This window comes from Hemitrygon akajei, unplaced genomic scaffold (genome assembly GCF_048418815.1).
Source record: "Hemitrygon akajei unplaced genomic scaffold, sHemAka1.3 Scf000099, whole genome shotgun sequence".
NCBI classification, from domain to species: domain Eukaryota; kingdom Metazoa; phylum Chordata; class Chondrichthyes; order Myliobatiformes; family Dasyatidae; genus Hemitrygon; species Hemitrygon akajei.
In genome coordinates, this window is record NW_027331985.1 from 73,962 (window position 1) to 87,362 (window position 13,401).

Below are 13,401 nucleotides of genomic sequence, written 5' to 3' on the forward strand. Positions count from 1 at the left end.
GCCTAGGTTCAATAGGTTGATTCCCGTGGTGGGAGGGACTGTCATATGTTGAAAGATTGCAATGACTGGGCTTGTATACACTGGAATTTAGAAGGACGAGAGGGGATCTGATTGAAACATATAAGATTATTAAGGGTTTGGACACGCTAGAGTCAAGAAACATGTTACCGATGTTGGGGGAGCCCAGAACCAGAGGCCACAGTTTAAGAATAAGGGGTAGGCCATTTAGAACAGAGTTCAGGGAAAACTTTTTCACCCAGAGAGTTGTGCATCTATGGAATGCTAAGCCTCAGAAGGCAGTGGAGGCCAATTCTCTGGATGCTTTCAAGAAATAGTTAGATAGAGCTCTTAAAGATAGTGGAGTCAAGGAATATGGGGAGAAAGCAGGAACGGGGTACTGATTGTGGATGATCAGCCATGATCACATTGAATGGCAGTGCTGGCTTGAAGGGCCGAACGGCCTACTCCTGCACCTATTGTCTATTGTCTATAAACCTGCACCGTCAAGCACCGACAAGCATTCCACTCTCAAAATCACTGAGATCACATTTCATCTCCATGGTGATGTTTGTTGGAGACAGAACGTACTCTTTACTAAGGACCAGGATAGAGAGAGAACCGCTTATAAAGCTGTGGGTTTAGTTAATGATTATCACCAGGAGCTGACTGAACATTAACCAGGGTGTGTTCATTACTTACAGAACCCGTAACACATCCTCACTGGGACAGGGTGGTAACAGAACCTGGAGCCGATGTACAAGGTAAGAAGCTCTATATACAGAAATATAAACATCATAAAGACAGTTAGCCACTTTTATGAACACTTGAATGAGATTGATAACGTATACTGTTGATCGATATTAGAACTGTAGAGAATCGCTTTTGAAAGAATAAATAATTCCCTTCGTCTAGTTGATTGCTTCGACTTCCTGTGCATGTCCCGGGGGGAAACGGTGTAGTTGGAGGTGTTATTGGAATCGGCGCACTTTCAACCCAGCTCCGAATCATCAGCAAAGGCTCGGGAGGTGCGAGCTCCCGCATCCCGGAACTGTCCCCGGGCTACTGCTTGCGGTAACAGGAAGTCGATCCGTCCACACTCGGGACTTTACCGATCCCCTACGGAGGAACTGAGGATTCGCTTTGCTTATTTCCTCACTGGCGGTATCTACACTATCTGTCCATCCTTGACAGCATTTCGTTGGTGGTCAAAAGTATGGAACCACCCACATTGGAGATTACAGCCGGGGCGGGGGGTGGTCGTGGGGGAAGGCGGTGTAAGGAGTTGATGGTTCCATTATATAGTCGGTTGGTGAGACCTGTTGTGGATCACCATCTGCAGTGTTGTTTCCCTTATGTCAGATAAGAGTAGGTAGGTGGGAGATCAAAAGAAGGTTCAGCAGACAGGTATCTGCCCCCATGAGTTTTTCTATGAGGAGCCTGTTGTGATCTTGACTTGTGGTGTGACTTAAAACAGGGGAGACCTGCTTGAATATATTGCAGTTTTTTAAAAAAAATAACAATGTATTTGATTGTATCCGCGGAAATTTGGTAAAATGAGTGGGAACTTCGATGAGACATAAAGTATGCGTGGAGATTGACAGGGACGTGGACAAAATAGTTCCTGTTGTGTGAGGATCTGAAACCAGGCACCGCCAGTTGAAGACAGTCTAGTGTGTCATGGGAATGACCGTCCTCAATATTCAGGAGAAGGAGAGTCTTTCAGTTAATATTGTAATCCTGCAGTGTGGTGGCCCTCGATACACAAATGAGTGAGATGTTACAGGTGAGAGGCAGGATTGATGCGCCGAGATGATAGATACTTTATTCATCCCCATGGGGAAATTCAACTTTTTTTCCAATGTCCCATACACTTGTTGTAGCAAAACTAATTACATACAATACTTAACTCAGTAAAAATATGATATGCATCTAAAGTCACCCTCTCAAAAAGCATTAATAAATAGCTTTTAAAAAGTTCTTAAATACATTGAATGGTAAATTAAGCTCAGTCCTAACCCCGGCACTTTAACATATCTTACTCCTGGTGGTTGAATTGTAAAGCCGAATGGCATTGGGGAGTATTGATCTCTTCATCCTGTCTGAGATCACAGTCAAATCTGCATTGGTCACAGTGAATGCAGGATGCCAATGTAATTAAATCTCCCGTCAGCAACTTCTGGCTGACAAAAACACATATCAATAGGCACTGTACTGTGCACGTCCCGTACCTAATACTGCGGCCACTGATTGTATGTCCGTGGTTTTCTACATCTGTAGTCCATCCGTTTCAATGTTCGACATATTACGCGTCCAGTGATGCCTCTCTGCACAATGCATTTGCAGCGTGGTTATTTGAGTTACTGTCGTCTTCCTGGCAGATTGAACCATCCTCGCTTTTCCCATTCGATCTCTCTCACTAACAAGGCATGTTCGCTCTCAGAACTGCCACTTACTGATCTTCTTCCACGCCATTCTCCACAAAACTGAGACTGTTGAACGGGACAATCCCAGGAGTTCAGCAGTTCCTGCGATATTCAAACTGCACCCTCTGGCACCGACAAACATTACACTCTCAAAATCACTGAGATCACATTTCATCTCCATGGTGATGTTTGTTGGAGACAGAATGTACTCTTTACTAAGGAACAGGACACGGAGAGACCCACTGATAAAGCTGTGGGTTTAGTTAATGATTATCACCAGGAGCTGACTGAATATTAACCAGGGCGTGTTCATTACTTACAGAACCCGTAACACAGCCTCACTGGGACAGGGTGGTATCAGAACCTGGAGCCGCGGTACACGGTAAGAAGCTCTATATACTGAAATATAAATATCACAAAGGCAGTCAGACACTTAAATGAAACTGAGAACTTATTCGGTTGTACAACAATTGAACTGTAGCGAATCGCTTTTGAAAGAATTAATAATTCCCTTCAGCTAATTGAATGCATCGACTTCATGTCCCGCGGGAAACTGGGGCAGTTGGAGGTGTTATTGGAAACGCCGCAATTTCAACCCAGCTCTGAATCATCAGCAAAAGGCTCGGGAGGTGCGAGCTTCCCGCATCTCGGAACTGTCCCCGGGCTACTGCTTGCAACAGCAGGAGGCCGATCCGCCCACACTCGGGGATTTACTGATCCCCGACAGAGGGAACTGTTTATTTCATCGCAGGCGGGATCGACACTATCTGTCTGCCCGTTACGACATTTCGATAGGTAGCTGCTGGGAGAGGGCGAAATTATGAGAACTACTCACACTGCAGTTTATAGCAGGGGAGGGGGTGGGAGTGGGGAGGTGTGTAAAGAGGTGATGGCTCCATTATATAGTCGGTTGATGAGACCTGTTATGGATCACCGCCTGCAGTGTTGTTTCCCTTCTGTCAGAAGTGTGTGGATAGGTGGGAGATCAAAAGAAGGTTTAACACAGAGACATCTGCACCGTGTGAGTTGTACTGTGAGGAAACGTCTGTGATCTTGGCTTTTTTCAGTGATTGAGAAGAATTCGACATGACCTGAGTTTACAGGGTGATGTTTACATTGCAGTTTTTAAAAAAAAAAATAACAATGTACTTGATTGTATCTGTAGTAGTTTGGTAAAATCAGTGGGATATTTCATGAGAAATAAAGTATCCTGCGGCGTCTTGACAGGGACGTCGACAAAGTAGTTCCTGTTCTGGGAGGAACTGAAAGCATTTGAAGACAATCTCTCTCTCTCTCTCCCCCCCCCCACTCTGTCACTCCCTCCCTCTCTCTCTCCCCACTCTCTCACACCCTCTCTCTTTTCCCCCCCTCTCTCCCCCTCACTCCCCCTCTCTCCCCTCTCTACCCCTCTCCCCCCCATAATTGGTCTAATTACGTTACTCCCGTTGATGTGTTTCCTTGCTATCACACATACTTTACAAATATCTGAGATGATACTCTTTACTGTGTGAAGAAAATACCTTTAACGCTAAATTCACTGGATGTGTTTTGTCAGCCGGAGGATGCTGAGGGGAGATTTAATAAAATTCAAATGCTGAATTTACTGTGACCGATCTAGGTCTGTCTGTCTGTGATTTCAGCGCCTTAATCCTGCTTCTCATCTGTAACATCTCACTCACTTGTCCTTCAAAGACCATTACGCTGCAGAGATGACAGAATTAATGGTAATAATCTGCTTCTGTTGAATATTGAGGAGGCCATTCCAATGAGACGGAGTTGGAGAGGGGGAGAGAATTTCCTGTACTAAATTTCACTGGGCGTCGATGCAAATATCAAAGTCTGCACTCAGTTGGCACTTTATTTAGCACTTCCTATACCTGACAAAGTAGTAACTCGGTGTATGTTCGTGGTCTTGGACAGGGCGTCAAAGTATACGGTGAAAAGGCCGGGAACTGGGGTTCAGGAGGAGAGAAATAAAAAGGGTGAGCCATGATTGAACGGTGGATCAGACTCGATGGGCCAGATGACCTAATTTTGATCTTATAGTCTTCAGCTGCCGTAGCCCGTTCACATCAAAGTTCAAAATGTTAGGTGATCAGTGATGCTTTTCTGCACACCACTTATAGGAAATAGAATAGTACAGCTCATGTTGTGCCGATCCTCAAATCCTGCTTCCCATATAACCACTCACCTTAAGTTCCTCTATCATGTCTCCTCTCAGTCTCCTTCTCTCCAAAGAGTAAAGCCCTAGCTCCCTTAATCTCTGATCATAATCCATACTCTCTAAACCAGGCAGCATCCTGGTAAATCTCCTCTATACCCTTTCCAATGCTTCCACATCCTTCCTATTATGAGGCGACCAGAAATGGACACAGTACTCCAAGTCTGGCCTAACCAGAGTTTTATAGAGCTGCTTCATTACATTGCGACTCTTAAACTCTATCCCTCGACTTATGAAAGCTAGCACCCCATAAGCTTTCTTAACTACCCTATCTACCTGTGAGGTAACTTTCAGGGATCTGTGGACATGTACCCCCAACTCCCTTTACTCCTCCACACTACCAAGTATCCTGCCATTTACTTTATACTCTGCCTTGGAGTTTGTCCTTCCAAAGTGTACCACCTCACACTTCTCTGAGTTGAACTCCATCTGCCACTTCTCAGCCCACTTCTGCATCCTATCAATGTCTCTCTACAATTTTCGACAATCCTCTACACTATCTACAACACCACCAACCTTTGTGTCATGTACCCCCTCCACCACGACCCTCTGCCTTCTGCAGGCAAGCCAATTCTGAATCAACCTGGCCAAACATCCCTGGATTCTATGCCTTCTGACTTTCTGAATAAGTCTACCGTGTGGAACCTTGTCAAATGCCTTACTAAAATCCATGTAGATCACATCCACTGCACTACCCTCATCTATATGCCTGGTCACCTCCTCAAAGAACTCTATCAGGCTTGTTAGACATGATCTGCCCTTAACAAAACCATGCTGACTGTCCCTGATCATATCATGATTCTCTAAATGCCCATATATCCTATGTCTAAGAATCTTTTCCAACAGTTTTCCCACCACAGACGTAAAGCTCACTGGTCTCTAACTATGACTGCCGCATTCTCTCTTATGTGTCGAAGGTCATCCAGCTGCTGCTCCAGATTCCTCACACGGACGGATATGATACATCCCAGATTGTTGTGGGAATTGAGAGAAGAGATCGCAGGAGCATTAGCTATGATCTTTGAATCCTCTTTGGCTGCAGGGGAAGTGCCAGAGGACTGGAGAACGGCACATGTAGTTCCCTTGTTTAAAAAAGGTAATCGGACGAAACCTGGGAACTATAGACCGGTGAGTTTTACATTGGTGGTATACAAATTGCTGGAAAGAATTCCTAAGGATAGGATCTATGATCATTTGGAGAAGTACAGTCTACTCATGGATAGTCAACATGGCTTTGTGAAGGGAAGATCATGCCTCATGAGCCTGATTGAGTTTTTTGAAGAGGTAACGAAAGGAATTGATGAGGGTAGGGCAGTGGATGTGGTCTACATGGACTTTAGCAAAGCATTTGTCAAGGTCCCTCATGAGAGACTCATCCAGAAAGTCATGAGGCATTGGGATATGTGGAACCTTGGCTGTTTGGATAAAAAAATTGACTTAAAGGAAGAAAGCAGAGGGTAGGTGTATAAGGAAAGTATTCTGCCTGGAGGTCGGTGACTAGTGGAGTGCCGCAGGTATCCGTCCTGGGACCCCTGCTATTTGTGATTTTTATAAATGACCTGGATGTTGAAGCGGAGGGATGGGTGAGTAAGTTGCGGATGACACAAAGATTGGAGGAGTTGTGGATGGAGCTGTAGGCGGTCGACGGTTACAAGAGGATATAGACAGGCTGCAGAGTTGGGCAGAAAAATGGCAGATGGAGTTCAATCCGGACAAGTGTGAGGTGATGCATTTTGGAAAGACAAACCAGAAGACTGAGTACAGGATAATGCTCAGTTACTTAAGAGAGTGGATGAACAAAGGGACCTTGGGGTTCAAATCCATACATCTCTCAAGGTCGTTGCACAGGTTGATAGAATAGTTAAGAAGGTCTATGGATTGCTAGGCTTCATTAAAAGGGGAAATTGAATTCAAGAGTAGAGAGGCCATGTTGAAGCTCTACAAATCTCTGGTGAGACCGCACTTAGAGTATTGTGTTCAATTCTGGTCACATCATTGTAGGAAGGATGTGGAACCTATGGAGAGGGTGCAGAGGAGATTTACCAGGATATTGTCTGGTTTGGAGAACAAATCATATGAAGCAAGGTTAGCAGAAATGGGACTTTTCTCTTTGGAGCGTAGAAAAATGAGAAGGGACGATAGAGGTCTACAAGTTTATGAGAGGCATAGATTGGGTGGATAGTCAGTACCTGTTTCCCAGGGCACCAATAACAAACACCAGAGGGCATATGTACAAAATTAAGGGAGGGAAGTTTAGGGATGACATCAGGGGTAAGTTTTTTACACAGAGTGTTGTGTGCCTGGAATGGCTTGTCAGGGATGGTGGAGGAGGCTAAAATTTTAGGGGTATTTAAGAGCCTATTGGACAGGCACATGGATGAAAGAAAAATTGAGAGTTATGTGGTAGTGTGGGTTTAATACTTTTTTAAAAGTATTATACGGGTCGGAACAACATGGAGGGCTGAAGGGCCTGTTCTGTGCTGTAGTGTTCTATGGTTCTATGGTTCTAGATCTCTTGTTTCAGTAGACCAATTGGAACGGATCCACGTCTTTGCTCAGACAGGAGCTGATATGCTTCAACACCAGCCCCTCAAAACACTTCAACTGTAGATTTAAGTGCTACAGGGCGATAGCCATTGAGGAATTTAACCACACTCTTCTTGGGTACCGGTATGGTTTAAGTTTCATTTCGGAGATACAAGGAGTTACTCACCCCTAGGTTGCAGGAGGAGAGTAACTTGGTGACTGTTGGTAGAAGGAAGCGAAATGAGCAGCCAGTGCAGACAAGCCCCGTGGATGTGCCCCTCAGTAATGTATACCACTCTGAGTATACATCGGGCGAGAGGGATGACCTACCAGCTGGAAGCACAGCCTCTGGGTCTCTGGCTTGAAAGAGAACAGAAGTGAAGAGGTCTACAGTGGGTAGAAAAGATTCCATTGTCAGAGGAATAGAGAATAGATTCTGGATGTATGTTGCCTCCCAGGTGACAGGGTCAGGGATGTCTCAGATCGGGTCCATGGCATTCTACAGGGGTTGGGTGAGCAGCGAGATGTCTTGGTGCATATTGGCACCAATGACGTGGGCAGAAAAAATGAAGGGGTTCCTGGGAGATAATATAGGAAGCTCGGTAGAAAGCTGAGAAACAGGATCTACAGGGTAGTAATCTTTGAATTGCCTTCTGTGCCACGTGCCAGCGAGGACAAGAATAGAATTTTCCAGGGGGATGGGAACTGGAGTTACAACGCTGTGAATGGGATAGCTGGTTCACAAACAGAGGCTGTGTGCAGTCATAGTGATAGAAAGGGGAGGCTGATGATCGGGCAAAACTGCAGTCAATGGGATGAGTTGCAACATAAAAGGCATACAGAATGGAAAAGGGAGAGTACAAGACTGACGGTGTTACAGTTGAAGGCGAACAGAAAAGGGAATAATAGTCGAAGGCAGCACAGTTACAGATTGGCATGCATGACATTGTGGATGTCACTGAATCGCGGCTGAAAGAATATTTTAGCTGGGAGTTTAACATCCAATGATACACACTGTATAGAAAGGACAGGCAGGTCGGCAGAAAGGGTGGCGTGACTCTTGGTGAAAAAGTGAAATCAAATCATTAGAAAGAGGTGACGTAGGGTAGGAAGGTTTTGAATCATTGTGGGCAGAGCTAGGAAACTGCAAGGGTACAAAGGCCCTGATGGTGATTATATACAGACTCCCACACAGTAGTAATGACAGGGTCTGAAAATTACAACGGGAGATAGAAAATGTGTGTCAGAAGGGCAATGTTACGGTAGTCATGGGATATGTTAACATGGCAAAATCGGGTTGTTATGGTCTTTTATTACCCCACTTGTCACGATAGTACTTCTAGAGTTTCCACCAGTTCAATGTTGTCCAGAAGATTGACTGGATTTACGGATGCGTGATTTTCTTTTATTCTGTGTAATTTTGTGAGCAAAGACGGTGTATATCTGGCAGTGATATTTAAACTAAAAAATCCTGTAGTAAATCTCACTGTCAGTTTTTGAAATTATGGACGTCTACACTTAGTGGGCAACTCTTATCTACTTCCTGCACCTAATAATATGGCCTCTGAGTGTCTATTTGGAGTTTATCGTGGCTGTACCCCGCCCAAATCCAATGTTCGGCTTTCAGTGATGCTCTTCTGCTCCCCGGCTTTTGGAGTGTATGGCTGTTTAAATTACTGTAACCTTCCTGTCGGATTTAATCAGTCTGGCCAATCTCCCTGATCTCTTTCATTTACAAGTCGTTTTCACCTCCAGAACTGCTGTTCACTGGATTTTCTTTCATTTTGTTTTCGCACCATTCTCTGTAAACTGATCAAATTGTGCGTGAAAATCCAGGGAGATGATCAGTTCCGTAATGCTCATGCTACCCTGACTGGCACCAGCGATCATTCCACAGTCAAGGTCACTTAGACCACATTTATTCCAGGTTCGGATTTTTCGCCTGAACAACAACTGAACCCCTTAACCATATCTGCATCTTTTATCCTTTGAGTTGCGACCATGCGATTAACAGATTCTCAATAATGAGCGGCTGTACAGTTGTACATAATTACACAGCCATTTAGTGCATTTACCATTTAGACAGGCCCTCACCAATCTCGAATTTGAATATGGTTGAGATTTGGTGCTGAATTTTGAGATTTTCCTGTTTCCAACAACAGGTTATCGCTGACAAGGCAGTTTGGGGTAACCTGGAGAGAGAGACTGCCACTGTTCCTTCTGAGCTGCGCCGGTGTGCGGCTGCGCTGTAATGAAAATGCTCACGTCACGGAGCCTTTGTTGCAGTGAAGATGGATTAAAATGCAGCTGGAAAAATGTTCATGAAATCTGAGTTTTTCTTTGTTGCATTATAATGTTACGTATCCCCGTAACTGGGTCACTTACCAGCAAAGATAGAGAGGTCCGCTGAAGTCTGATGGCACTATTTTTAAAAGTTTTTATTTATAAAGGGGCACAAAAGTAAGGTTAATACAAACATTCAAATATACGTCGTCACTACTCGATCTAAAGCGCAGGTATAGTAATAATCAATCAGAATCAGAAATAAGCTCTATCGTTGTCTAGGGGATAATATATTGTCCATTGGAAATATAAAAGTCATTCAGAAGTCTGCAGGCTTCAGCCTTTTGGGAACCGCTGGGTTTCCCGTGTTGGAGAGAGAGAGAGAGAGAGAGAGAGAGAGAGAGAGAGATTGGTGAGAAAAGGAACACTGGCCCGGGTCTTTACGAAGCAAATCCGTGGAATCAGGGGAGCAGGCTTTCCTGTTGTTAGTTAAAAGCGGTTTTCCGTGATTCCAGCCACAGACTCCAGATTCGGAATCTAACGCACGTGGCTTCCTTCAAAATGGCTTCCCGTTGCGACGGGATCGCTATCGTGTCTCCTTGGTGCGTCTAAAGAGGTCGTCCCCCCCAGACCCTCCTTTATACTTCCTCACGGGATCGCAGGTGTCAATCAGGTTGGAATGATACAATCTCTCTCTCAACCAGCCCACTTTGCCCGAGGGCTTTACACGTGGTCTCCATGAGACAATAGTCAATGTCGCCTTATTCTGCATCCCAGTGGAACGCGGTATTCAGCACGTCTCTCTCTTCTCTTGGGTCATTGACCCCCCCCCCCCTTTCACTAGGGCTCTTGCGATTCTCACAAAGGAGGGGGCTGGGATCAGAACACCTCCCCTCTTAAACGTTTTTTACCAGCGGTTTAAAACAGTGGTACAGAGTCTTACAGGATATTTGAATCTAACACAATACACAAGCTTTTCTTTTCACAGAGTACTACTGTTATACATTCAGGTCAGTATCTAAACAGTTAACGATTACAGTGTCCCTTTCTTTAATATCTTAACATCGCGTACCGTACTAAAATCTTGTAGCATCAGACTTCAATTCAATAACCACCTATTTATTGATTTTTTTCTTCAGCAACAAAACTAAGGAGGTGTGATCTTAGCTTAGGTGCATCTACAAAAGTTTATGCAAATACTAATCGTTTCGGTCGTTTCACTTCACCAGCAGGTCTCCAAAGGGGCTGTCTTTATTATTCACAGGCTTTGGCGCAAACCCGTACAACCTGCTTTGCTGTCTAAAAATGGCATCCCCATTAACCGTCGCCTCCGGTGAGTCCCCCCATGGGGAACTTGAGTAATTTGGCGTGGTGAACTCCCGCCCGTCTCGTTCATCGGGGTTATTTTATCAACACCACTTAGACCATTTCCACCCAATTCTTTAATTTTACCCAGGTGGCTAGCCCTTTTGTCAGGACCCTCCAGGCTATTGGTTTTTAATTCGAACTCTTCGTTCAAGTAGCATTTCGAATGCGGCCTCTTCACACCCCACCCTGGCATAACAATAGTGTGGGGGGCCCCGCTATCTCCTGGCTCACTCTGTGAGCAATCTGCCAGGTTTAAGATTTCTTCCTTCGATTCGGGAACTACAGACTTTCCGTTTCCTTCAATAACAATCCTTATCCCCCCACGGTTGAGTTCCACTTTCAGGTTCACCACCCCTTCATGTCCAAACACATGGGAACCCTCCCTTCCCCCAATTACCAGGGTTAACCCTGTCTTCACTGAGCCCAGTCCATCTGACCCACAGGGACTGCATTCTTTTTCAACTGAATCAAATACCTCAGACTTTTTCTGAGCTCCATTACTAGGTTCAGTACCACGTGCATCCACATCTTGGACACACTCAAACGGGACATCTGCCTCTTCCAGGCTTTCAATACCCATACCCTTTTCAAATTCTAAATTCCCCTGATCCTCCCAGTTCCTCTCTGGGCAACTCCCTTCCGGAGTAAACTCAACCCCGCGGGCTGAAATAACCTCGTCTGCCAACCCAGCAGACCTCTCCAAGGTAATGGCATCCTTTTCATCTAGGACTGCCTTCATCTCATTATCGGGAACACCTTGACAACTCTCAACTTCTTCAAACAGGGCTGCCACCCCCGACAGATCATCCATGTCCAACTCTGGACATTTTAACAGCTTTTTCCGTTTCTCATCTTTATTCCCTACCTCTAGGACCTTTCTCTTCGCTAAGGGCATATCTAGCTCCTCTCCCTTAACCCCTTTCACTTTACTACTCTTCGGTTTACCACCCTCAGAACCCTCGTGGTACAGGGTCGGTAGGACCGTCTCGGCCAAATCAATACTGGCCAGATTTAAACTGCTCGCTTTCTCAGCTGCCTTTCTCTTTTCTTTCTTTTCTTTTCAAATCTTTTTATTAATTTTTAAGAAAAACGTAAGTAAAATATAAGTACAAAACATTTGAGAGTACATAATAGGTTAATTAACAATCAAATATGTATTAATCAATACATAAAGTCTCTCAAACTCATAGTATAATGTAAAGGAATTAAGAAAAAAAAAGAAAAGAACCCCCCCCAAAAAAAACAACTAAAAAAAACTAAAAAAACTAACCAACATGGGCAATTGCATAATGTTAAATACATACAGTAGTGCCGATGACTCCCAACCTCCATCCACACAATTCAGGATAGTAACAATAAGGTTCAGGATCAGACCATTTAATTCATATGAAAATGTTGAATAAATGGTCTCCAAGTTTCCTCAAATTTAACTGAAGAATCAAAAACCACTGAAATACAGTTGGAGGGTTAATTTCTTTCCAATTCAGTAAAATAGATCTTCTAGCCATTAGTGTTACAAATGCAATCATTCGTTGGGATGAAGCGGATAAACGCTTCTTATCTATCATTGGTAGACCAAAAATTGCGGTAAAAGGATGTGGTTGGAGATTAATATTTAAGACTCTTGAAATAATATTAAAAATATCTTTCCAATAGTTTTGTAAACAAGGACAAGACCAAAACATATGGGTCAATGAAGCAACATCAGAGTGACATCCATCACAGGTTGGATTAACATAAGAATAAAATCGAGCAAGTTTATCTTTAGACATGTGAGCTCTATGTACAACCTTAAATTGTATTAGAGCATGTTTAGCACAGATAGAGGATGAGTTTACCAATGATAAAATTTTTTCCCATTGCTCAGTAGATATAGGGTAATGCAATTCTTCCTGCCATTCCTTCTTAATTTTTTCTGATATATTTGGTTGTACATTCATAATCATATTATAAATGATAGCTACTAAGCCCTTTTGACAAGGATTAAGAGCTAAAATTCTTTCTGTAATGTCCAATGGACATTCTTTCGAAAAAGACTTTAGTTCATTATATAGAAAATTTCTAACTTGTAAATATCTAAAAAAATGGGTTTTAGATAAATTATATTTATTAGATAACTGTTCAAAGGACATAATGTTATCATCCAAAAACAGATCATGAAAACATGTTATACCTTTTGTTTTCCATAAAAGAAAAGATTGATCTATAGATGATGGTCGGAAAAAGTAGTTAGATGTTATAGGACTTGACAGCATAAACTTATTCAAACCAAAAAATTTACGAAATTGAAACCAGATTCGTAATGTATACTTGACTATAGGATTAGTTATCTGTTTATTCGTTTTGAATAACAAAAAAGGAAGTGAAGATCCTAAGATTGAGATCAATGAGAAATCTTGCACAGATTTACATTCCAAATTTACCCATTGTGGGCCAGCAACTGTAGTCGATTCTTGTGTCCAAAATATCAAATACCGTATATTAACTGCCCAATAGTAAAATCTTAAATTTGGTAGAGCCAAGCCGCCCTACTTCTTAGGCTTCTGTAAATATTTTTTACCTAGCCTAGGATTTTTGTTC

General features: G+C 43.4%; 1 protein-coding gene across 3 annotated transcripts in view; it reads left to right on the plus strand.

Annotated features, from left to right (window-relative positions):
* Nucleotides 1-13,401, plus strand: part of LOC140723060 (NACHT, LRR and PYD domains-containing protein 3-like) — a 133,325-nt gene that overhangs the window by 61,969 nt on the left and 57,955 nt on the right. For all 3 annotated transcript variants that reach the window (XM_073037678.1, XM_073037680.1, XM_073037679.1), the window contains exons 4-5: nt 702-761; nt 2,746-2,805. In XM_073037678.1, the coding sequence (XP_072893779.1) occupies nt 702-761; nt 2,746-2,805 (120 nt within the window). The remainder of the gene's footprint in view (nt 1-701; nt 762-2,745; nt 2,806-13,401) is intronic.